General features: G+C 36.3%; 3 protein-coding genes across 14 annotated transcripts in view; 1 reads left to right on the plus strand and 2 right to left on the minus strand.

The window, feature by feature from the left end:
• Positions 1-325: 325 nt before the first annotated feature.
• Positions 326-11,068, minus strand: LOC138709478 (mitochondrial import inner membrane translocase subunit Tim8-like). Its single transcript, XM_069840271.1, has 2 exons — positions 10,803-11,068; positions 326-558 (listed from the first exon to the last, which is right to left on the minus strand). Exons 1-2 carry the CDS (start codon positions 10,905-10,907, stop codon positions 391-393), a joined length of 273 nt encoding a protein of 90 aa, XP_069696372.1. The 5' UTR covers positions 10,908-11,068; the 3' UTR covers positions 326-390.
• A 1,024-nt stretch (positions 11,069-12,092) lies between these two features.
• Positions 12,093-17,599, plus strand: LOC138709485 (protein AMN1 homolog). Its single transcript, XM_069840277.1, has 5 exons — positions 12,093-12,313; positions 13,453-13,730; positions 15,734-15,948; positions 16,423-16,588; positions 17,417-17,599. Exons 1-5 carry the CDS (start codon positions 12,273-12,275, stop codon positions 17,488-17,490), a joined length of 774 nt encoding a protein of 257 aa, XP_069696378.1. The 5' UTR covers positions 12,093-12,272; the 3' UTR covers positions 17,491-17,599.
• Positions 17,521-26,624, minus strand: part of LOC138709486 (clathrin light chain-like) — a 28,718-nt gene continuing 19,614 nt past the window's right edge. For 3 of the 12 annotated variants that reach the window (XM_069840278.1, XM_069840281.1, XM_069840279.1), the window contains 5 exons: positions 26,061-26,105; positions 25,922-25,957; positions 21,163-21,264; positions 19,229-19,340; positions 17,521-17,836 (listed from right to left, as the gene is read on the minus strand). In XM_069840278.1, coding sequence (XP_069696379.1) covers positions 17,656-17,836; positions 19,229-19,340; positions 21,163-21,264; positions 25,922-25,957; positions 26,061-26,105 — 476 coding nt within the window. In that variant the 3' untranslated portion in view covers positions 17,521-17,655. The remainder of the gene's footprint in view (positions 17,837-19,228; positions 19,341-21,162; positions 21,265-25,921; positions 25,958-26,060; positions 26,106-26,624) is intronic. The other 9 variants (XM_069840280.1, XM_069840283.1, XM_069840285.1 and 6 more) reach the window with 5 other exon arrangements.

The raw sequence follows: 26,624 nt of genomic DNA on the forward strand, positions 1-26,624 counted from the left end.
CGAACATGAAAACTTCAACATACCGCTCTTGTAACGCATATTACTATTCTGCAGCGAAGAAACAAAGAAAAGAGAGAGAGAAAGACAGTCGGATAACCCACTGATTGGTTAATAGGTTGACAGATAATCGGGGTTCTGCTGTACTGTATAAGTGAGCAAAATAAAATAAACAGGGTGTCGAGATTACCATTCCTCTGCTGCACTGATGATGTTTATAACAACCATGTGACTACTGTTACAAAGAAGACACATACTGAGAAGCACTTCAGCTGTAAATAGACTTTATATCATTTTCAAAAGTACAGGTTAAATTAAATTCGGTGTATGAGATACAAAACATATATTTTCTTTACGATTTTTCAGTAGGTATACAAAACAACAAACAAGTAATTACATGGCGCTCTTCTGAAGCAGCTGGGCGAATCTGTTCGTGATGAGCAGCGACACGTCAATGAAGCGATCAACGCAGTTGTTCAGGCACGTCTCGGTGCGGCTGTCCAGCTTGCTGCCAGGCTTGTCCATACATTTCTCCCAGCATATATCATTGAATTCGTGAATCTGAAACAATGGAACAAGAAAAGGCAGCTATTTTAATACTACATTTACAATCAGTGTAATTTTTTAGTGTTAGATGGTAGCCACATGTGTCCATCTCCCATTGATCACAAACTGGAATCGAGTGCAACATGCTACGATGGGTCTAACTCAATGCTTCTGTGCAATGCCTTCCAAAAGGTCCCACATTAAGCACTACATTTCATCATCTATATCGGACGTCTAAATAGGACCTTCTCGGAGCACTTCCTCCTCTCACTCTTTTTTAATGTAAGAGCGGAACAAGATGCGGGAACAGTTTGTGTATCTCCGGATGACGTCATTGACCGCGACGTTTGATTAGACATCTGCAACCGCTACAGTGTTGGCTCCATCTCTAAGGAAAGAATGTCGTTATTACCGCATATGTGTGAAGAAATAAAAGCTTTCATAGGGAAAGTAAAATTGTGGGAGTCGTAAGTTTCAGTGGGTAACTGTTACCACTTTATTAATTTAAATTTTTTTACCTAATTTGAATCCAGACCAGTGTAACAAATATAGTGAAGAACTGCTGGAGTTGAGAAAAGCATTTGAGACCAGATTTAAGATTTAAATAGTTATAATTTAAAATAATTGTTTGTGAATTCCTAACATGTTTTGGCTGTTTTTAGTTACTGAAAACATTACGAAACATATTATTTAACTATTATTATAATGAATATATTAATATTGAAGTATAATAAGAATACGTACCTTAATAACCAACAAGTTTAATTATAATTTTATTATTATTGTTAATTTTATTTTATTTTATTAAACTCCCAGGTGGTGACAGGATTTTTTCTGGTCACCAAACTTTCAGAACGGCCCCGAGGTTCACTCAGCCTCCTATAAAATTGAGTACCGGGTCTTTCCCGGGGGTAAAAGGCGGTCAGAGCGTGGTGCCGACCACACCACCTCATTCTAGTGCCGAGGTCATGGAAAGCATGGGGCTCTACCTCCATGCCCCCCCAAGTGCCTTCATAGCATGTTACGGGGATACCTTTTTACCTTTTAAATATAGTATAAACTTAAAAAAAAAAAAAAGATACCAGAAACCATTTACTAAAAATTAAGTATTGTTGTTTAGTCAACTGTCCGAAGACAGGTCTGAACCTCACAAGTGATACCAATAAGGCACCACTTATTAGGCAACTGGCCAGGAGATAATAGAGTAGGGTACCCAGTTCCTTGTGCTTAAATAATTACATAAATGTATGGTTCTTCATGCTTCAGATGTCTTCTTTTTACTCATTAATATATAATTAGAAAATAAATTTGTTATTATTATTATTATTATTATTATTATTATTATTATTATTATTACTGCAAACTACTTAAGAAATGTTATTCCTTTCGAAACAACCGTCTATTGTGACAGTACAACTCAAAAGTGCACCTTTGTGGCATTTCTCCCGCAACAGTTACAATTTAGTTCGCTCATGCTTGTGAAAGGAATCAGCGATCGGCTATCTTCGGGTATTGCGCTTATCTCTTCAGCTGACTACGCTATCTACACTTGCTCTCTATAACAACTTTTATGCGTTGGCCTTGAGACGCCTAATCTATATTATTAATTTCGCCTATTTATTTACATAAATCTTTAGAAACACCAAAACTGAAAACAGCTCTCTTTGCAGATGACCTTGCTGAACCGAAACAAAATGCAGTAGAGTCTCTATTATCCATGGCAATGAAGGAGTTGAACTGAATGGTTAATCGAAAAAATCAGATAATCCATACCATAAAAAAATCTTCGTAAATTTTGTGAATACTTTGGTAATTTTCTCCATGGTCTTGTATTTAACACGCTGGGTAGTGGATCACAAGTTCACTAATTTAAGTCTCGTTGTCAAAGACGGGTTTTTAAGGGGCAAGGAAATTCCTTGTAATGGCTGCCTGTGGGAAGATAGGAATAGTAGAGGTGTTGTGTTGTAGATTTACATACTTTATACACTCCAGTCTCATAGACTATTCTGTTGCATGATGAGCCACAGTTTCTCTTTCCCCAAACCACTCAATTATTTACACTTTTTTTCCCCGATACTTAGCACAATAAGATTTCTTTTTGAAGACTTTTATACAGAAGTTACACAGTACGACAATTCGAACATTAGACCATACTGTGTAAGGGAAAAGGCACACTCTCAAGAAAAAATAACGTGCTAATACAATGTACAGTACTTCATACATTTCTGCAAAAAAAAAAAAAAAAAAAAGCGAGAGAAAGACAGATGGATAATCCACCAATTGGTTAATAGGGTGGAGGATAATCGAGGTTCTACTGTATAGCAGACTCAAAGATCCTACGCAAAAAAAAAAAACACTAAACTGCACAACTGGAATATAGATAATATTTTGTTGTTAGTCAACTGTCCAAAGGCAGGTCTGAACCTCACAAGTGATACAACAAGGCATCACTTATGAAGCAACTAAGCCAGGAGATAATGAGGGTTCCTTCCCACCTCCATTGCATACATCGTCAGCTATTGTGCTCCAACCACGAGAAAGTCTCTGCCGGATGAGACGAAGCGGGGTGATGCTGTGAATGAATGTTGATGTCATAAGATGTCATAAGGTCACACACGTGGGTACTCGTAACTCTATTGGCTAGCTCTCACAGCACAAACAATAACATTGATGCACACATATTGATACTACCCTAGTTACAAAATTAGATCACTGTTAATCTCCTGGTCTTTTAATCTCTCCATACAGGAAATAACAAATGCAGGAGAGCGCATGGTTTTTAAACTGGCGTTATAACGATAATATTATCTATCTACTTTGCTCCAATAGATGACGCAATAGTAAGCACATTCCTTTCACAGTTTATCTCCTGGTTGGAGAACAGTAGCTACATATTACACTAATCTGACTACAGATGTACCTATACAGTCTTCTTCAACCAATTACCATTATAGCCTAGTAAAGATCCATGTCCCTTTTCTTATCTATTTAGCTAATGATTATGAAACAGAAGAAAAAAAAAGCTAACTTCCAACTCTTTGATGAAGGATGGAAAAGGGACATGAATCTTTACTATAATCCAGGGTGTAGTTGTGTCAGGGCAGGCAAGGTACTTTCTTCTGCAACCTGGAAGAGCTCTGCTTCTTTATTTTTACTTTTTTTAAATACTGTAACAACTGTCTTACATCGGGACTGAAATATTGTTACGAACGACCTTCCAACTTTCGTATCATAACTTGAAACGACTAGTTAACCACTCATTTAAGAATGAGTTTCTCTCAGATCTTCAAATAAAGAGTGATGCCAAGAAATGGGCTGGTCTGGTTGACAAGTCAGAGATGCTTCCTGATCACCCCTGTAAACAGACTGTAGCTGCCATAAGGATTGCCACAGGACACGACTGTCTGGCGGAGTATTTATATAAACTGGGTATTTTACCATCACCTCAGTGCGTCGTTTGTAATGAGGAAAATACTATTATGAATTGGGAAAATTTAAATGTTTGTAAAAAACTTTTAAATTTTAAATCTTGTATGGAGACTTTGTACTGGTCTACCAGAAACCAAATGATGTTGAATCAATCTGGTTGAACATTAAGTACACACATATGGTACAATTCTCTTACTTGTTTTTTACTCAACTTTGTATTTTATAAGTATAGATTAGTAGGCCTAGTAAACAGCAGTGTCATTACTAATAAATAACAACAACAAAACTTTTCGCACTATATTATTTACGACTACACTCCTGACTATAACAGTACTTGGTTGAAGAAGACAGACGATTCAAAATATTTAGATGTGATTTTCAAAAATAAACTGTCAATGTAATAAACATACAGGAATGGAGTGCACAAAAGTAACTAATCATATTAATATTCTCTTTACTGGAAGCAAGTAAAGAGATAGGTTTGGAATTAAATCCCGAAAAGACAAAGTATATGATTATGTCTCGTGACGAGAATATTGTACGAAATGGAAATATAAAAATTGGAAATTTATCTTTTGAAGAGGTGGACAAGTTCAAATATCTTGGAGCAACAGTAACAAATATAAATTATACTCGGGAGGAAATTAAACACAGAATAAATATGGGAAATGCCTGTTATTATTCGGTTGAGAAGCTTTTATCGTCCAGTCTGCTGTCAAAAAATCTGAAACTTAGAATTTATAAAACAGTTATATTACCGGTTGTTCTTTATGGTTGTGAAACTTGGACTCTCACTTTGAGAGAGGAACATAGGTTAAGGGTGTTTGAGAATAAGGTGCTTAGGAAAATATTTGGGGCTAAAAGGGATGAAGTTACAGGAGAATGGAGAAAGTTACACAACGCAGAGCTGCACACATTATATTCTTCACCTGACATAATTAGGAACATTAAATCCAGACGTTTGAGATGGGCAGGGCATGTAGCACGTATGGGCGAATCCAGAAATGCATATAGTGTTAGTTGGGAGGCCGGAGGGAAAAAAACCTTTAGGGAGGCTGAGACGTAGATGGGAAGACAATATTAAAATGGATTTGAGGGAGGTGGGATATGACGATAGAGAATGGATTAATCTTGCTCAGGATAGGGACCAATGGCGGGCTTATGTGAGGGCGGCAATGAACCTCTGGGTTCCTTAAAAAGCCAGTACGTAAGTAAGTATTAACATTCTCAAGAGGCTCTCTAAAACAAAATGGAGCTGTTCAATAAAAACTCTATCAACTGCAATATGTACGTGAAACCTTTAATGTAGTGCAGTGAAGAAGTTCTCATCATATCTCCTTACAACTGAGGAATATTAGGGAAGATACAAAATCAAGCACCGAGAACTGTTACAGAAGAAGTAATAACTACTTCACTTGAAACCACGCATAAAGTAAAATAAACTAATTCCATAGGCGTAAACCTGAAGTTGCGAGAATAAAGCATTTTACAATAATTGAAAGACTCCCTGAAACCAAGTGGACACATAGGAGTGTCATGTCTAGCAAGTTACACCCAAATAAGCTCCACTGAAGAAGTAGCTTAACTAATGAACAAGGAGCGGATTCCTATGTAATTAAATATTCTTTTTGCGTGTGATAAAACACAACTAACTAAGTTAAAAATTCCGAACATGAAGTTTAAAGTTTAAAACCCGAATTTTATTTCACATAAAAACACATATTTTCACCAAAAAAATATGTAAATACATATTTTCAGGAAATTTATTATAAACATATAAATCTTGGAGTTTTTTTACTTAAATAATTTTTTACAAGACCTTTTAAATATTTTAAAACTAAATCAATTATATCACTCAGACATAAGTTATCTTTTTTAAGAATTCTTGGTTTCTTCGTGTTTCTAAGCGCTGTGTGGTGTATCCGTGATCCATTTTCGTAATAGTATTGCCTCAAGTTCTGAGAACTGCTAGGCAGCATATCATTGTTATTATTAGAGAATAAATTAACATGGACAAGGAGGAGAGATCTTGCAACACATAATTAGCAATGTTTATTCTTGCTGAAGATGATTTCATTCCACGCTTTGTTTATGAAACACAACAGATAAGAGCTTGGGTATAAACGTTATTTAATTTAAATAAATCTCTCGCCTCTCTCTCATGTCTATCAAGTAAGGCAATACATCTTGTTGTGATTCCCTGTTATAGGGCTTCGTCAATCGATATCCTTCAAGATATACTGAAAGATAGTTGTTTAAAAAATGATTTGGCTTTCGTATTAGCAAAACTAAGGTTTTTGAGTGACACCATAAAAAAACTCGAAACATCCAAAAACCTGTTGTCTGAAACAAGGAGTTGCATGCCGTGAAAATTAAACTAGACTTGCTACCAGGTTCAGAAGTACAAGTACTAAGGGACAAATTCCAGAATGTGTTTGGGAAAAACAGTGGATATAAAAAATGTGTAAAGTTGCTCAAGTATTGGAGGGTGTGCCTGTAGATGAAATTGACGGGTATGTGTTTGTGACATTCCTCTCTTTAAATATGCACATCTGACGTCTTGTGATGTGGAAAGATCGTTTTCACAGTGTAAGTCGTTCAGAGATAATCGGCATGAATTTGTGATGGGAGAATTTGGAGATAACCTTTGTTGTTCACTGCAGTTCTCGGCCAATTACAAGCACTCAACTGTGGTTGGTGACTAGCTACCTAATAACACTTTTTTTTAAAGCTAAGTAAGGTATTTTTGTCATATTTAAAAAATATATTTTTTATTTTTAGCAAATATTTTCGTACTTTTTAGCACAAAAAATAAATATATTTAAATTTTTTAGCACACAAAAATCCGCTCCCTACTAATGAAACTATGAAACAATCATAACAGAGAAAACAGTAACTTCCCAAAGGGAAGCCATTGAACATGGCCAACATCAACTTAAATTTGGAACTGAATTAGAGCATCAATAAAAAGTCTGAAACTAATTCTATACCCTATTTCTTAATTCATGTACGTACTTTAGAAACATCACACAACAGAAAGCTTGCAAGATGTTGCGCATATGATATTAAGCATAGGCTTAGTTGTAAATCAATAGTTACAAGAACATAACATAATGAATAGCAGTACTTTAACATATGTTATTAAGATACAGTTACGTCACATGTAACGAGCATATTATAGTATGGTCGAGCAAAAAAGCAGATTTAAAGAACAGGAGATTCCTTCAATTGACCTGAAGGATGTGCTTGTTATTCCATTGGGAGAGTTCAGTTTGAAATCTAACAGTGTGTTGGTAGAAGAACAGCACTTATGTGTATGGGCAGCAATTTAATGTAATAATTCACAACATTTTTCTATGTTTGCCAAATTTTGAACAATTATACTGTGTGTAAATGACACAGCAGAACAATCGAAACCATTAGGAATTATTATTATTATTATTATTATTATTATTATTATTATTAATCACAAGATGATGATGCATCTGATGATGAAATGATGATGCACAAAGAAACCATGACTTCATGTCTGTAACTTGCCACTACAACAGCTAAGAACTTTGTAGCTCTTCTATAAGAGATTGAGTTGCGAGATAAGAAGTGTCAAGTTTATGCACTTGTTTCAACTTTTCTGCTTGTTGCAAACACTGTGAAGGCCTTGTTCTGCTAGAAAAAGTAGAAATAAAACAGTTGAGCAGGCATACTCAAGGTCTAAACTTAACATAAAAACCTACAGATGGAGGAAAGAAGACTTTTAATCACTTAAGAGAATAAAGACCTTTCTTCATAATACGAGCATTGGCTTAGTGTACTAGCGATGCTATCGATTTAGAAGAGTATGGCTTCCAACTCAGAAGATTCAACTTGAGTGAATGATAAATTCTGTAGCAGAAAGTAGCAATGTATGCATGCATTTCATTTTTCTACAATGAGTTAACATCATATTATAATAGCCAATTTTCTGTAGCTATACTTGTTTTCTTCCTTTTTACCCCTTGCGTTGGTTATTTAAAAAACAGTGCAGCTCTGAACTGATTTCTTGCATGAGCCGCCACTGATGAATCTCCTGCTTTAAGTAAGAAATCCAGTCTAATTGCATTCGGTGAAAAGATAAAGATGCTCCAATTAATTTAGTTTTAGATCTGGTCGAGTTGAATGAGTGTGTTTGATTCCATAATTGACTGCTTTGATTCTTATTTTTAACAAATTATAAGTTTAATGTGTAATGGTGCAGCATTGATGGTAAGGAGAAATGCTCGTCAATTATTATTTGGAAATGTGCTAATCACAGACTCGAACTTTCAGTTTCCAATGCAGTGAAGTCAATTTCATGAGCTAATATGTTTAAAGCTTTTATTGATAAGTTGTAATATGTTTCAAACCATGCTTTCCACAAAAACAGCAGGGAATTACAGATTTCTGCAAATTTTCTGGAGGAAGATCTATTGAAAGTTGAATGGATTGCATCTAGCTTCAGGTCTGTTCCAGCTGTATGGACGTTCTATGAAACATCAGTAATACATGTTAAGGCAGCAAAAGAAGATTCAAGAAAAGAAAACAATGAAAAATGCGTTTTAAGTGGCCTTCTGAATAAAATATCCAACACAAACTTCATTTTGAATCCCAGATTGATGTGCGATGCATTGTAGGAACTGAGTTGATCCAGACTTTGAAGAATCGAAATCTTGACCTAGGCTTTACCAACTACTGTACATTAATATTGCACAAAAAGCAATTCAGAAGCAAAATGTAAAAATTATGAGTAGTAGTTCGAACGATTCGCCATGTTGGAGGTCAAGGCATGCTTCTCGCTTCATTCACACGACTCCCAACGCAGCAGAGCAGGGGCGGCAACATTGCAAATAAAATATAGATTAGTATTATGGGAGAGGTTGGGTTCATATCACATCCCCGCATGCCATTCTCCACAGTGCACACTGGTGACACTGAAAATCCCATCATTCCCTTCCTCACATTACGTCACATTAAGGAAATATGGCGGTATTCTTCATTCACATACAATGAATTTCGTGTATAATTAGAGTAAGTATTTGGGACAGTTTGGGTGGACATACAGCTTTTCTAGTGACTACATCCAATTTCCACTACTCCGCACTATAAATCTTAGCGATTTTAAAGATATTTTAGGAATGTTTTCTAGTGGCGCATATATATTGAAGCTTTATCCTGGTCTGTAACAAAGTAGTGGGGTTTTCTATAGCACGCGACACTGGAGGTTTTTGGCAAAAAAAAAAAAACTGAAAAAATGGTCTAATTTTCTTAGGGAAGGTAGTTTGGAATGTGAAGAATTCGTATAGAACGTCAGTTGACTTGAAAACATATTTAAAAAAAAGGGTAAAAATTGGAAAGAATTGATCGGTGTATATAAGTTAACCTAAAAGTGTTTATTGAACACGTGAAATAAAGATGCAGCTATAATACTTCAAAATACAACGAGAAACGCATATTTCACTTCACTCAGTACATGCAAAGCATACAAAGAGCCTAAACTAACGTAACCTAACCTGTCACAGATTCGTATATGAACGGCATACCAAAAACCTAAACTAGTCTAAGCTAATCTAACCTAATCTGTCACAGATCCCCGCACCGGAGAACTTAGAAAAATTCAAGTTGGAAGTTTCAGTACCAGTATAGAAAAGCCAAGTGGTGTAATGACGGATTGTCACTTCCGAACTAACTGTGCGGTTGCTTCGCCAAATCTTTACCAGTGGTTCCCAAGTAGCTAGGCCTGCAAACTCGCTGTTTTTAAATAACCAAACCATTGAATGCAAGAAAGTGAAATCACGTGCTAAGTACTCTATATTATTCGTAGTACAAAACTTAAAACAAATGGTGAAACTACGATATTTCCCCACACTACACAGGGAGAGAAAACGTACCGGTACTTCAATCATTAAAAACTTTTCAGATTCATCGGCCTCATGTCACACATATCCCCTCAACTAACCCACTAACCTTGTCACATAACTCGGCATCGTATCACTTAGCTGTCTCATCATTTCACCTCAAACGAAACACAAATTAGATGTCAATCCCGTGTGTGGTGCGGGGAGACATCGAAGAAATTCTCTCTCCTTTGTTCTGGTTCTTCTGTGGCCCCTGTGATGGCTGAGCGGTTAGATCTCCGGTCTGTCACGCACACGTCCCTGGTTCGAGTCCCGGTCAGGGCTGGGATTTTCCAAAATCCATAGTGCACTTGTGGTGGATTTCATTTTTTCACTTTATTGGGTTATTTTACGACGCTGTATCAACATCTCAGGTTATTTAGCGTCTGAATGAAATGAAGGTGATAATGCCGGTGAAATGAGTCCAGGGTCCAGCACCGAAAGTTACCCAGCATTTGCTCGTATTGGGTTGAGGGAAAACCCTGGAAAAACCTCAACCAGGTAATTTGCCCCGAACAGGATTCGAACCCGGACCACCTGGTTTCGCGGCCACACGCGCTGATCACTACTCCACAGGTGTGGACACTTGTGGTGGACAAGATCGCGGATCCCAGTTGGGGTTTTTCTCCGGGTTCTCCCATTTTTCCCATATCTACATAATTTCGTCATTCCATAGCATTCCCCGATCGCCGGTTGGCAACTCACGAAAGGGGCTAGCCTAGGGACGAGGGGTTGCTTGCTCGAAACCTTGGTACGAAGTGAACCCTAGTGGAGTGTGGGTTTGGGAATGCGCCTAGATTGAGGATTAGCGCAAGAGATTATACAGGTCGCAGTCCTGGGCCATAGTGCCTCCCTTCCTAAATTCAATTCCATTATAGTTCTTCTATAGATTTACTTTTCTACCTATATCTTTGTACATACCTGTGCATTAAGTTGTGCTTTCTGTTTTTCGAGCATTAAAAAATCCTGCAATTCATGATCACCATCTTTAGCTCCCGAGGAACTGTCATCACTAGAATATGACATTTTTATCTTATTCCTAACACTTTAAATTTAAAATGGGGCAAAGCATACACACTATAGTCATACAACACAACTTATTTCCAAATTTAGTACAAATATAACTAGACCCACAAGCAATTACGGCAATTTTCGATTTTTCGAAGACTAGTAGACAGAGTAGCCAATATTATTCAATCCTTTTTGTAAAATAAGTATAGAGAATTTTTAATAATAATAGAAGTGAATTGTGCCCACTGCACAATGTGCATTGAATTATGTGTATTTTACAAATTCACTGATGGACATCAGCTGAATTTTTAAAACAAATCCTAATTTTGGGAAAAATTCTGGAGGTGATAGAGATAAATTTTTTTCTACCAATTGGCGACACTGTTGGAAACGCAAATGACTCAGTGTTGCCATTTGGTACGAACAGTACCATAGATGGCTCTGATAGTACAGTTGATTTCTTTTTTAAACACTTTGTCATAACTTGGTACACAATCTTTACCTTGTAAATAATAATAATCCGTCGCACTACAGCCCACGAGGGGCCAAGACCGACCAGCCGGCTGCTGGCCTCACGGTCACATGCCGAAGCAGAGGTGGACGATCATCCAACCAGAATGGAGGTATCGTGTGGTTAGCACGATGAGTCCCCCCCCCCCCAGCCGTTATAGCTGGTTTGCGTAACCGGATTTCGCTACCTATCGTAGCTCCTCAAGTGCATCACGATCCTGAGTGGGCATCGGTCCCATACACTGGCCGAAATTTCATAAGAAAATTTCTTCCCCCATTTGGACTCGAACCAGCGCGAATTCCGTAACGCGAGTCCCAGGCAGGAATATGTATACTCCTGCCATCCATTGAGATGTTTGAAAACACTAACTACTGATATACTTCTGCCATCCATTGAGATGTTTGAAAAAACATGCCCTAGAATCGGGTGTGTCAGTTGGTAGGTGCAACATTTCTTTAAGGGTGCTTTTAATAATTTTATTAGCGTTATCTAAAATAGTATTGGGTAAAATTTATGAAATTTGTATTGCTGATATAGGGATTTAGCAGGGTTTTTTTTTTTTTTTTTTTTTTTTAAACAGCAACAGCAGTAAAGTAAATCTAGTTTACATTGACAATATAGTAATTTAGCGGTTTCTGCACTATGTATCTTAGCGGATTTTTAAAAATCCGGTTGGCGACACTGCACCGTCTATAATGTCTAAAAAGAAAATAAATAAAAAAAACTTTATGTTCAGGTTACTGGTTCAGGCAAAGTTTTCCGACTCCAAATGTCTCGGCTTTTACAAATAATAAATACATATAGGGATTCTACGCTAGAGGTTGAACCAAATTTGAAGAAGAACGAGTGTGTCTTTTCACATTTTAAGAATGATGTCGAACTTGGGTAGAGTGCGAAGTTTGCTGTCCTTGTAAGTTTCAGAACATGATCTGTAGGCCTATTATGTTTTTCGTTCATTCAAAACTTTTACCAGTTATAATGTACTTTAATTTATTAAGGGAATAGCTGCATGGTTTGAGTGAGAGATACAGATATTACCCAGGCCCTAACCTTTGAACACGTTAAAATTACAGCTTGTTTAATGAATCAAGAATTAGGTACCATGTATACATATACTGTATGATCAACCTCACTGACAAATGCAAATGCCGGGTAATCTTTTGGCGAATCCTCGGACCTCACCTCATCTCACTACATCTTGCCAAAATATTGTAAAAAATTGCACAAAATTGTAAAATTGTAGAAAATTGTAATTATAAAATTTTGACTTGTTCCACATCTTAAAGCTTCATTGCTCATGTTTTCTATGGAAGAAAATAAATGAATGACAACAATTATCTTAAAATACTAAAAAGGGCAGTTTTGCCTACGTTCGTGGATTGCGCATCATCATGCTTACTAAAAGGCACTTTTCAGTGTCACTCATTTATTTTGTGTGCACAAGGTTGGAATTTTGGAGTAAGAGGAAAAGGAAGGAATTCGTGTTCTGAAATTTATCATTGTAATTTTGTTTCAACATTTAGTCGAAATTTCGTCGAATCTTTGGTCCTGCTGCGCACAGCACACGACAGAAAAAACTTAAATAATTGAAAATAACCTCAAAATTGTAGCATCTAAGAGACATAAGGTAAACACAACGAAAGGTGTAAATTCACCCAACCTGCCCCCAAATACCTTCGTTTCTTATATATCTGACGAATCATTTTCACAGGCAATAATCCAATGAAATTTCATTTACAATTTCAAATAATCTTCGACTTCTGATATATAATCATGACTGCAGATTAAAGCGCTTTAGGTTGTATTATTGGTCAAAGGAGGGGGGGGGGCCTTTAGCAGTTTGCTGATAGTCATAATTATTTAGGCCTCTCTGAAGTCGATATGGTAATTCTATACAATGCATCAACCAAGCAACAACAGATGCTAATGGTGCCCGGAACCTTTATTGTGAGAAGATGGCAGCCTGATTGATGCATCATGCAGAATTACCATCGAAGTTTTACTCAATATTCACTAATCCTTGTTACGACTGACTGCTTCATTTCATAGGTGTGTAGATGAAGCTGTGCAGTGCTTGGAGCATAATATTGACACACTAGAAATGCTTCCTCCAAACCTCAAAAGCAGACTTCTTGCGGTTGCCTGCAAGCGAGGCAGTGTGAGCAGCGATGTTCTGGAGTGTTTACTGCATAAGAACGTGAAGATACTGGATTTGAGCGAGTGCAATGTCAGTGACGACTCAATACGTTTAATACATAAGTGCAGATATTTAGAGAAGCTGGATCTGAACCCAGGACGAAACCAAACAAGAGACATTACTTCTGCAGGTAATACAATTCGTGCTGCGGAGTAGGTAGGCTAGTATCCCTTGAAGATGACTAAGCATAGTTGAATTTTAACGCAGGCGAGAAGTCGTAATTTTTCTTCTTCGAAAAAACCCAAACAGGAATGGAACCCAGGCCCGAGTGCAGTTCTGCTGACTGGCTACACTGGTGGCACTGCTGTTGCTCGTGCACAGCATGCTGGTCACATGAGTAACGTTCACCTCTTATACTGCTTAAATGTTTCTGTCTTGTGCATCATTCTCAGTACAAATGACAGCCTTCTAAAACATTGCCATAAATGAAATGCATGGCTGCTAGTTCGTCATTTGAGACACCGCCTCAACACTTAATAACATAAAGTCAGTGAACAACTGAAAAACTCCAATGTGCTTATTTGTGTGAGTTACTTACTTCTTACTACATGCATCAAGAGTAGAGCCATAGCACAGTGTCCGTTGCCATTCTTTTACACATAGTAGCCATCTTCTATTTATATCTGGTAGCTTAACCGAACAGTCAAAGAGAATGTGTTGTAGAGTTCATCCTGGCTGTAGGTGGAGTTAAATTGAGTTTAACATCATGACCTATACACTTTCAAGGAGAAGACACGCTCTGTATATCACCGAATAGAATAAGATTGTGTGACATGAAAGTACAAGACGTACTGTTTAAAGTCATACCTGGTATGGGTGGCCAATGACCCCTCGTTTTGGAAATATTGGCTATTGTTTGTGACATACTTCCGTTAGGTGTCTAATAGAAAAACATTAGAGTGTGTAAAGGTGTAGCTCATATGGTTGGATGCTGAGTTGTCATCCAGGCAACCTGAGTTCGAATCCTAATGCCTTCTCATTTTTTGAAGCTTGATAGGCCTATTATTATTATTTCTTTTTTTTTATTCACTTTCAGTTGTCAGCTCCTATATTCAAAGCCATGTTGAAATATGCGTGGTATGCATCAAAATTAATAAACGAATGAGAAGTGTTTGTGAATGTGAAGGATATCTGTTTCGCAGTAGAAATGCGGAAAAATGTGTGTGACTGTGGACAACCTTCTTTCATTTGCTGTGCATGGTGCAGGAAATATGTATGTTTTGTGTGTTTTTATAACATTTATCATAATGAATCGGGTACAAAATGAAGTGGAATAGCTGCTACAGAAACAGAACAGACACCAGTGACACATCTTACCTGCCTACATGAGCAATATTTCTTTGTTTATCATTTACAATACAATGTTAATTATAATTTGTTTGAAACATGATGAAGCATTCAATACATTGAGAAATATGATATATGTAAATAGATAACTGTGATCACAATATTTATCATTATTAAAAGAAAAAAATATATAGGACCAGTTAAGATTCGAACTTAGGTTGTCTGGATAACAACTCAGCAGCCAACCATATGGGCTACGCTTTTACATAGTCTAATGCTTCCCTATTAAGCACCTAACGGAAGTATGTAGTCACAAACAATAGCCAATATTTTCAAAACGAGGGGTCATTGGCCACCCATACCAAGTATGACTTTAAACAGTACGTCTTGTACTTTCATGTCACACAATCTTATTCCATTCCGTGATATACAGAGCGTGTCCTCTCCTTGTTAGTTATATATTTTAACACATTTGTGCATTAGTGTCAGATGTAATTACAACAAATAGCCTATTGATTAGCTCTTGAGATCTTGCTGGACAACCTGTCAATTAAAAAATTATGCATTTCCGTACTTGTATTTTGTACTTTTTCTTTCAACTTATTAGGAATCTGTTCCTGAAGTTTTTTCCTCAGTTTTTAAACACACTGTGTGTGCACATGCTGATACTGTTCAGAATTCCATTGCTGTGGAAGTATTGTTATCTTCGTGTGTAAATTTACTTGCAACTTTCTCAGGTAGTGATAGGTATAGAGAATCCGTGAGCAGAATTAAAATTAATGTTGACTAGGCTCTATGGCTTAAAAGAATATTGTTAAACCAGTGCTTGTTTCTGTTCATTTGCAGCCCTCCTGGATCTCTTCCCCGCAATTCCCTACCTATCAAACCTGTACCTGCGTCGCTGCACAGCTGTGACAGACCAAGTAACGGCTTCCATCGCCAGCAGCTGCCCTGCCCTCACAGAGCTCGATGTCGGTGGGTGTGTGGCACTTACTGACGAATCCCTCAAGATGCTAAGCAATCTCAAGAACCTTTGTTCGCTAAATATATCGCACTCTCAGGTAAACAGAAACCTCTTTGATGATAAATGGTTTAAATGTTGGTGAAACCAGAAATAGTCTAAAGATAAAACCCCAGCCATTGCTAAGACCACGGCATCGATTCAAAGAGAACAGTTCTATTCTTGATAGTTCTCTGAGATTTTGTGGTTGGTGTGCACATTGGGCTTTTTCAAACATTTCAGTACCTCTGCAATTCTCATTCCATCATGGCTACCAACTGCACATTAAGTAGAGAATGACATTTTATGTTCAGTACTGTACATTTGTCTTGGATGCTTTTGTCAACCAATTGCAGGCATTTGGCTTCATGAGGGATGTGATGAATAGGCCTCCCAATGCAATGTAGGCTGTCACTGCAGTTTACCATGTTATCAGAGTGGATAACACGTGACAGAAAAGAAATTTTACATACACAGCTGATTAAGATGGATGTGTTGGGAATGGTAATTCCACTTTCTTTTCAAACATCAACAGGCAAGTGACGAGGGTATCCTGGCCCTAGTGCAGGGAGACTGTGGGAAGTCCTTGGAAGAGCTGCATCTCGAGAACTGCTTGCATGTGACAGACTTCGCGATAGAGGCCATTGTTCTCCACTGCAACAACTTGAAGATCCTCATCTTTGATGGATGTCCTGTCTCAGGTAACTGTTTCAAATACAAGAAACCTGGATTTTACGTCTACTTAAAATGAATGAATCACCAAGGAAATATAACATTACATAGGTTTTGATGTTACACACATTCAGTATATTAACACGATATAGAAATATAAACATTTTAACTTAGTAAAATACTGATTTACTAACTAAGTAAAAAGAGGAGGGAGGGATTATATTTACTCAAGCTTGGTAAATAATACTTACAATCTAATTTACTTCATCCACATGTCCATTAAGCTATGTTGTATTTTTGCTTCCTGATAAACCTGTACAGAGTTCCTATGCAGACCGGTCCCACTCGACCTAACAAAACCTATTGGCATACAGACACGCACTCCTCACTACCGCCATTAAGCCAACAGAACACTGCATAGGAACTCTCTGTATACCACATCAAATCTCGTGAGGTATATCGTTGCATTGTTGATGATTCACCATTCCTTCCTTCCTCCTCCCCTTCTTCAGATGCTGCCTTTTCTTCTAAGATTTGTTCTATGGGCTGAACTTCACATGTTACAATTACATCATCACATTACTGCAATATACCTCTGAGAGAACAGAGCAGTGCAAGAAATGCTAGAGCCATTAAAGTCCTGAACATTAGCTGCACTCTCTACTCTGACTAAGTTTGGCAAGGAGATTATTCTATTGTGATGAAGCTGAAGTGAGAGGATCTCTAAGATGGAATTCGCTGCCCTGACAGTAAAAGGTCAGGGGTTCAGTCTGCAGACAGTTGACAGTATTAGTGTTACATCATGATTCTTTTTTTTTTTTCCCCCCAGTTGTTTTATATCCAATGTATGTTCACAGATGCAAGCAGAATTGCATTGGAAACTCTATTGGCCAAGTCGAAAGTGAAACATCTGTCTTGGAGCATCTACTGAACAAATTGGAAAACAAAATTGTTGGTGGTGTACGATTCAATTATTTATCCACTTCTTTGTATTACATAATACTTTTGTAAATAAAGGCTCTACATACAGTAATATAACAATCTCACAAAGCATTTACTTAATATAAATCCACATTAACATACTAGGAATGCACATTCAAGCACGCTTGGCTGCAGGTGGCGTCTGCTTCAGCTGCAGGATGATGGACCGCATCCTGGACACGTCCTTGCTAGTCTTGCTGGACTTGGGGTTGAAGTCGCACAGCTTTGCAATCCGTTCCCATTCAGTTCCGGGTTCGATTTCATCAGCCTCTGCCACGAACTGTTTCTCAGCATTTCTGACATAAGAAAACATAATAAGGAAATTCATGAAAATATAAATGTCCCATACAAATGAGGTGATGTTAACAAGGACTGCATACCTACTCATAGTTACCAATGGGAATGGCCTATTTCGCTGTAGGTATTCCTATTGGACTACAGATCATATTAGTGTGCTGCATAGGTTCAGATATAACATGGGCTAGTTGCCTCACAAGTAGTGTCTTGTTGTTATCACTTGTGAGGTTCAGACCTGTCTTCGAACAGTTGACTAAACAAATCCATAATATTGCTTCAATATCTTTGTATTCCTGCACAAGACTGGCTTGCTTTGTAAGAGCATCTGAGTTGGTATTATATGATAAAGAAATTTCCCACCACAACTTCCATGAAGTTCAAATTATTGTGTAGTTGATGAAAAATAATTTACCCTAATGAAGCAAGATATGAACTATAAACCTTCATTAGCTTCTATGCATATAAACTCAGGAATATATAAAAAAAAAAAAGTCCAATAAAAATTTGCGTTTTTGCTCCCTCTTCAAGATAAAAATTGTTTTATATTAAACATTTCAGAGCGTGTTTTGGGAAAGCTATTCATTTACTTCTCAATATTCACAGTCAATTTAAGAGAACAGTGTATCATGAAAATAAATTATTGAAACAATTTTAGTTTTCTCCTTTAGGTGTGCAGAAATTTGATTCGAACAAATGTAACTTTGTAAAATTTCTTTGCAGAACGAAAAGTTACATTTGTTCAGCAACTTACTGGAACCTTTCCTAAAACCCATTTTAGAGGTTTCTTTACTTGCAATGATCTTTAGAATAGCTGTCACTCATCTTAATCCACCTATTGTGGCAAGCTACAATAGCCCGAGCTGAAGTTCCGAATTTTAACATAGGGAATTTATATACATGTGAATACGAAAATGCTAAAATAATGTAATTTTATGTAACATCACAAACAATATCTAAAACACCTACAAATATGTAAAATGGAAGTCGGTTGTAATAACCCTAATATAGTGTTTTGTGGACAGTTATATTTTCCTAGCATCTAAATGGCAAGGAACAGAATATGTAAATACATAGAAATTCCAAGTCTACTGATTAGTAAAGCAATATACTATACACAAGTTACAAATTATAACAGAATTTTAAAAAGGTACTATTTTTTCCATGCTTCTTGTTGAAATTTATTTATCCATAAACTTGGAGAGAAAAAAAATATCTATACCACCTTATTGTTCATTTACAATTAAAAAACCTAAAACCCATAATGCAATGCTGTCAATCATACTCACTTTGCAGCTTCTCTGCGGTCGCAAGAAAGAAGGAAACAAAATTCAATAGTTCATTTTCCAAATTTTACAACAAATTTTAAGGTGTGAAAATATAACAAGTCATACCTGTTCGCAGTTTTTGTTTTGGCAATCTGTTCTTCATGATGACGGTACCATTCGTCCAGCTCCTTCTTGGCTCCTTCACGCAGCTCATCTTTCCTTTTCTCCTCATTTGCATCTGAAACCGATGAAGACCAGACAGTTCATGACTCGATTGTTCCTCATTCAGCCATACGAAGCCAGTTGTATAGACCAACTTACTGATAACAGTCGTGCAACAGGAGGCTGGTCTACGCTACACCCGCGACGAGATAAGCTAAGCCACTAGACTACCATGGTAGCTAATTTTATGACATTAGAAGAGCAAAAAATTTGGAATAAAACATTATGTAATTCCATGGATGTTACAATTTCAGCATTAAACATCTCTGAAAACAAAGCAGATGGTGTAGGCAAGAGAATGAAAGGAACCTCACACCAGTCTCCTTCCATCAGGGAGGAAGAATTATCCTCCGAGTCCTATATTATAAAAAGTATGTGCAGAGACCCGAAGTATACTATAATAATAATACTAAACTGCCCCCCATTGAGGGTAGCCCTTACAGACTCAATATATCCTCAAAAAATTATTATACATATGTAAACATAGATATTAAATTTTAAAGAAGGGAAACAAAGAAAAGGGCGTGAAAAGTTACTATAAGAAGTATATGCAGACCCCCGAAGTATAATATAATATACCTGCATTTGTACCCTAACTAACTTGCAGCATTGTTCCTCATGTCAGTGACTTTTTTTTTTTTTGAAGTGCAGAATTATATTGAACTTTGAAAATAAAACAACAAATGTCTTAGCACTCAGGAGGTTATGAATAAGACACGTTTATAAAAAGAAACATGGAGACATACCAGTTCAATTGAGGACCGTTTTTGCAAAACTTGCTAACTGAAAAAACTAAATTTTATAGGAGAGACAAAACACTATATAAGCAAGTTTTGAAAAAACGATCACACTTTGATAGACTACAATGAAGAGAAATAACCCAATTTTACTAAGACGCTTTGAACATCATGTAGAGGCCTGCCTTATGTTAACGAATCCATCAAAATCTCAATTTTGCAAGTTTTGCAAAAATGGTCCTCAATTACAATTATTTATGAGGGTCACAGGTACCAACCTTTCAAGTGAGAAATAAACCACAAATAAATGTAAACATAAGTACTCTAATACAGAATACGAAGGAACTAGGAGATGAAGTGTGATGGTCAGTTAAGTATTATCTCCTTGCCTCCATGTTAATTTGGAATCATTAGACCCAGGTAACCAGCTCTGAAGCCGTCAGTCCTATGACCTTGTAGTTTATTGATAATATGAATGTATATTCCAGCAAACATGTGCAGAGCAATTCACAATTTTGATGTTAATATGAATTACTTACTATGATGTTTACAATATTACATTTTCATTTACATTGGAAGCACATGTAAGAGCACAGGGAGTTGGCCAGCCAGCAAACAAGATTGAGCGCGTCTGGCCGCGAAACCAGGTGGCCCGGGTTCGAATCCCAGTCGGGGCAAGTTACTTGGTTGAGGTTTTTTCCGAGGTTTTCCCTCAACCCAATACGAGCAAATGCTGGGTAACTTTCGGTGCTGGACTCCGGACTCATTTCACCGGCATTATCACCTTCATATCATTCAGATGCTAAATAACCTAGATGTTGATACAGCGTCGTAAAATAACCTAATAAAAAAAAAAACAAGATTGACTGGAGAGATAGGATGGCAAAGCCAGTGACCACAAAAATAAGAGATCACCGAAGAAAATTAATGACGATAATTTAGAGAAAGTTATTGAGTAATGTGAAGGAAAAATTTTGAAGAAAGGGATTCGATCATAAGTATCATAAACAAAGAGATGTGGCAAAAATATTTTGTATTTATATACGTACATAGTTAAGCTTAACATAAATGAATGGGGGTATGAATCTGTGTGTTCCTTACCTTTCTCTTCTAGTCGCTTCTTCTGTTCCTCTCGCCATTTCTTAATCTTTTCGGGTTCCTCTCTAGTGACAGGCCTTGTTGGAGCAGATGATGCAAACAACTCTACAACGAAGTACAACATACGTAACCAGACATGAAAGGAAGACTTAAATCTAATGTGCTGGATCTCAGAAAAGTTAGTTATCCCAGAAAGGCAAGTTCAAAGAAACTGTATTGATTTAATGAGATACATTTCTACAGCATTTGTATATAATATCCGATAAATTACAAATACAGTAAAATTTAGACTGCTTTAGATAATAACATATTTGGAGTCCGTTACTTTAATTCTACTGTATGAATCTTATTTTCTCGTACATAACGAACATTTTCAATCAAATTTGGTACAGTAAATTGTCCAATTTCTTTTATTTTAATAATAACTGTAACCAGGAGTGAATGAGTTTCACAACTGAGGGGCTCAGTGAAATATAACCCATCCAACTGGGTATGTTTGGACACAAATAGAGTTTATTAAATTTAATATTGCCTAAAATATATTTAGGATTGAATAATTTCGAGGAAAAATTGTTCCGGGGCGGGTATCGAACCCGGGACCTTTGGTTAAACATACCAACGCTCTACCAACTGAGCTACCCGGGAACTCTACTAGACACAGATCCAATTTTTCCCTCTATGTCCACAGACCTCAATGTGGGCTGACAACCATCTAGCAACCAACATTGAGTGCACACTAACTCTGTGTGACTTAAATTGTGGTTTTCTGTTAACGAACGGCCCCAGAACAATTTTTCCCTCGAAATTATTGAAATCAACTTTACAGGGAGTTATACCTGAAAGCTTGATTTGCATATTTAGGATTATTTTAATATATATCACAAACTTTATTCCTGCAAATGTATACTACTCTGCATATTATAATTACTGTGTTTCAATCAATTAAAGTTATTAAATAAATATAATTAAATGACGCTAGAATAAAATTAAATGACACTAAAATCAAAATGAAATTTCATACTATACTGTAATACATATTTTTGCAGTAATAACATAATAATATAATCTATATCTTCAACATTTACATCACTGTTTTCAGCAATAACATTTGATTTAAGATCATTATAAAACGCTTGGTACACAGGAAGTACAAACTTCGTAATGTCCTCATATTTTTCTTTCTTTATAATAATATCTATTTATTTATTCTGGCGAAGTTAAGGCCATCAGGCCTTCTCTTTATCTCCCTACCACAGGATATTTTGTAGGCAGTAGCATAGGACACTTTGCCTTTCCTTTTGCAAGCTTATCTCTTCCTCCCCAGCTACGTCATCATGGGATCAATTTTTCTATCCTTGTGTCGTAGAAGTCAGCCGCCTGGGATCAGAACCAGCATTTGACAGCCGTCTGCGCCTCTCTGTCGATCCCATGATATGACAAATGTCTCAGTTCCAGTGGGGAGTATGTTGACAAATAGCGCAACAATTCCTGCATCTGTTTCAATAAATCTTTCTATGTAACTGTATTTTTTTCTATAAACGGCCCCAGAGAAAATCACTTTCTGGACGGCCTCGTAATTGCGGTTGACTGGCCAAAATTTATATAAGCACTTCTTTTGACATTATTAACATGGTGCCCCCATCAGAATGTTTGCTTGTGAGCTTAAATTAATTCTGAAACTTAGGACGAAATCCAAAGTTCATGTAGAAATACCACCTGTACTTTGGATTGGTACTAAAGTTTCAGAATTAATTTAAGCGTAGTATTTTGCTTCCCTTGTAAAATTTCCTTTTTGGTAGTTAGCAGGTTTAAGCCAACGATATGATCCAGAAAAGACTCAATAAAACATATTTATGCTGATAAAGTGAAAGATAACAAATTGAAACACATAATATATGAACAAACATCAAGAAGAAGTGAATTAAAGTCACGGCTGATATGTACAATGCCTGAAAATAGCTACAGATCTTTTGAAAGTTGCAATTGTGACATCTCTTAGGGTCGAATTCATAGTCGTCACTTATAAAATGAGGAAACACTTAAGTAATGAGCATTTCCTTAGCACTTATGTCAGATCGTATTGCAGAGACGCTACTCATTCATATGCACTGAGCATTCCCTTGACATCGAAAGGAATATGGCAACATGGCCAAACATGAGCGCTTTCCTACATTCAATAAAATTGTTTTCCAGCACCTTCAAATTGTTAAATCAGCATTATTGTCATACACAAATACAGAAGTAAATATTATAGAGCTAAAAATTATACAAGATGTCCAGAAAGAATTTTACAGAAAAGAAAGAAGTGAGCTAAGAGAACTAGTTATGAAATAAGAAGATATCGTCGAAAATAAAAAAAAAAATGATAATTGTTCTCTCCAAAAGAAGAAATTGACATGGAACAAAATTACAGTTGAGTTTAATGCAAACTCCGGAAATATTCGTGTAAGTAAATCATTTTAATTTATTTTTCAGTTATTTTTATGCTAAACAAAGTGGAAATGATATAATTATGCAAATTTTAACAGCTTATTCCTTGGGTAGAATACAAACAAAAATGCAAATAACACTTTGTTGGGACGTGAATACTTTTCGGAAAAAAATGCCACTCAAATCTACCTGAAATGCTGCTGTAGCATAAAATCTCAAAGCAACCAGTACTTTCAGCAGTGGCGAAATCGGTAAGCCTCATGGCTGTATTGTGAATTGAAATGAGAGACACCAGAATATCCACAAGTGTTCTTGTAGAAACGGTATCTCCTCTTAAATTGTTGATCATTATACATCTCTAAAGGGCTTTCCATATCTCTGATATATCTTCTGTTTTTCCGAAACACATTTTCATTCTGATTACAGAACTCAATAAATTCAATAAAATCATAATCATCATCCACTGTATAGATTAGATTAGATTAGATTTATTTATTTAACCTGGTAGAGATAAGGCCGTCAGGCCTTCTCTGCCCCTCTACCAGGGGATTACAACTATAACATGAACAATAAGATTACAATTAATATTAAATTTACAATTACAATTACAATAAAAATTAAAGTACGACAAGAATACCTGATTAATGAAAGCTAGACATTTTATCATAGAAGTTAAGAACAAAGAATATTTTTGTATTTACTAAATTACAAATTAAACCTACAATAACAAAATTCTATAGTGATGAAATTACCGGATATTGAGATATTTTGTGGTAGATTAAAAGAACTATTTACAAGAAACCATGTCTGAACGAGTCTCAATTACTGACCAAGTGCCTAGTAAGTTTGCGTATACCGAATCAGCTGATTACAATGCATATGAGGAAACTCTTGAGTAAGCTGATAAGCTGCCTTATTTGAATAAGTGTTCACTTCAGTGAGATTTATGAATTGGAAATGATTATAAGCAACTGCTTAAGTGTTTCCTTACGATAAGTGTCGACTATGAATTCGGCCCTTAAAATATTTTTATACAGGCCAAAAGATTTACAGAAGTCAACTAAAAACTGTAATGACGATGGATTCTAGATCATATTTTGTCCTTATAAAACATAATTGTCTGTTCACATATAGTCCTTTTTCCTCGTGTACTTCTTCTGGTTAATGTTCACGTGATTCGAATCTCACCATAGAATCTATGATGTAATCTATCTTCAATTATGTAGATTCTTCCATTACTGCCCTCACTGGATATACCATTCTATGCAATTCTTCGTAAACAGAATAACCTTTGTTCCTTAAGGCAGTTGCTATTATAGATATTACTGTATGATGCTGTGAATTCACCATGTGGACAGGCCCTACAGCAACATCGACACAGGTTACCGAACAGCTGATATGTTCGCAGTCATCTGGATCACTTCCCTCCACTCATTACAAAAGACCCTTGTGATTCCAGATCCACTTATTTGCCAGGGTATATGGTATAAGAGAATGCCCTTCTCTTTATGTTGTTTCTGGCTCATAATTTAATATTAATTTTTTTGTTAGACTAGATGTAATTTCTTGAGATAATTGTCTTTTAGCATGTAGAAAGAAATTATTGGATTAAAGTAATATTTTACATGCATTTATATGTTATAAGTATATTTCCCATGCTGAACAAAATAAACCTAATCCCTTGATTGTTACGCAGTTGCTATATTTATCTCAGCACATACCTTATCATAATGTCTGCATCTGCTAGAAATGTCAGTCTGAAACTAGACTTAGACAGACTGAGGTTTTAGTGATGTTATATTTTTGTTTCACTTGTTTTCTAATGCCAGGCATTTGATAAAGTCATTTGACCTCTTGCACTCCAATATTTTTCAAAGATATTATCATGGTTTGTGGTTAAATGACAAGTTGTAGCCGATTTAAATGAACACCATTTTTTAACGTTTTGGTGGCTACTTCATTCACACACAACCCCCAGAGTGTCTGGAGGACCACTTCACTTGTAAATGTGGTGAAGAAATAAGCAGTTCTAAATTTGATCTTAGTTTAGTCAATATGTGAAAGTTTTCTTCTGACAGTTGACCCTTTTTCATAGATATGCCTTCACACTTTGTTGATATTAATATCTAGTCCGATTTCATGGAATTGTTGAATTGCGTGATTAAGGAGTGTTAAAGCGGAATTTTTGTCTTTACCAATCCTAACATCATCTGCAAAGCGTATTACAGTTAATTGATCTTCTGAAAATCCACTTAAAGTTTGTCAGTGGAGTTCGGAAACACACTGTACAAAATAACAATGAATTAAATACAAGCAACAGCACTTGACTTACTTGGCTGGGCTTCTGTTGTATCCTCCTCAGATACAGCTGCACAAACAATTTGATGTAATTTGAGTTTTATAGTAAAGTATGAAATGTTTCTGACAACACAAAACAATTACACATAACAACTGCAAGCATAAAGACTTACCACTTTCAGATTCTGTCACTCCCCTGTCTTCAGGGGTGCCTCCTTCTGGATAAAAATGCAACAATAAGCAAACAAATATGTAACATTGCATGCGAGACTTCAAAAACTTACATTTAACATAGGCTTCGTTTTTATTTAATTGCAAAAGAAGCTTGCTTACTGTTACCAACACCTGACAACATGCACATTTTAAGCAGAACTCATTAAAATATGCTTTGGTAACTTTCAACATACAAAAAAAGGAGTAAAGTTACAACAGCTGAACTTCATTATTATTAAGACAACTGGCAAATCTTAAGAACGATAATTCACATCAATCCATTACAAGCCACAATGATACACATCTTTAAGAGCAGAACATATCTGGATGCACAAGTCAAAGTTTTGTGTCTTCTGAAGAGTTCAGTGATCTCATTTTGGGTTTGTTTTTGAAAAGATCAATTTTAGAAGGTGTTCTTCCATATAGGTATATGTGTAATACCTTCCTAAAAATATGATTTTATCTCTGAGGTTCTGGCCGATATGTACATCTATTATCGCACCTGACAATTGTATTGTATTTAT

This window comes from Periplaneta americana, chromosome 11 (genome assembly GCF_040183065.1).
Source record: "Periplaneta americana isolate PAMFEO1 chromosome 11, P.americana_PAMFEO1_priV1, whole genome shotgun sequence".
Classification (NCBI taxonomy): domain Eukaryota; kingdom Metazoa; phylum Arthropoda; class Insecta; order Blattodea; family Blattidae; genus Periplaneta; species Periplaneta americana.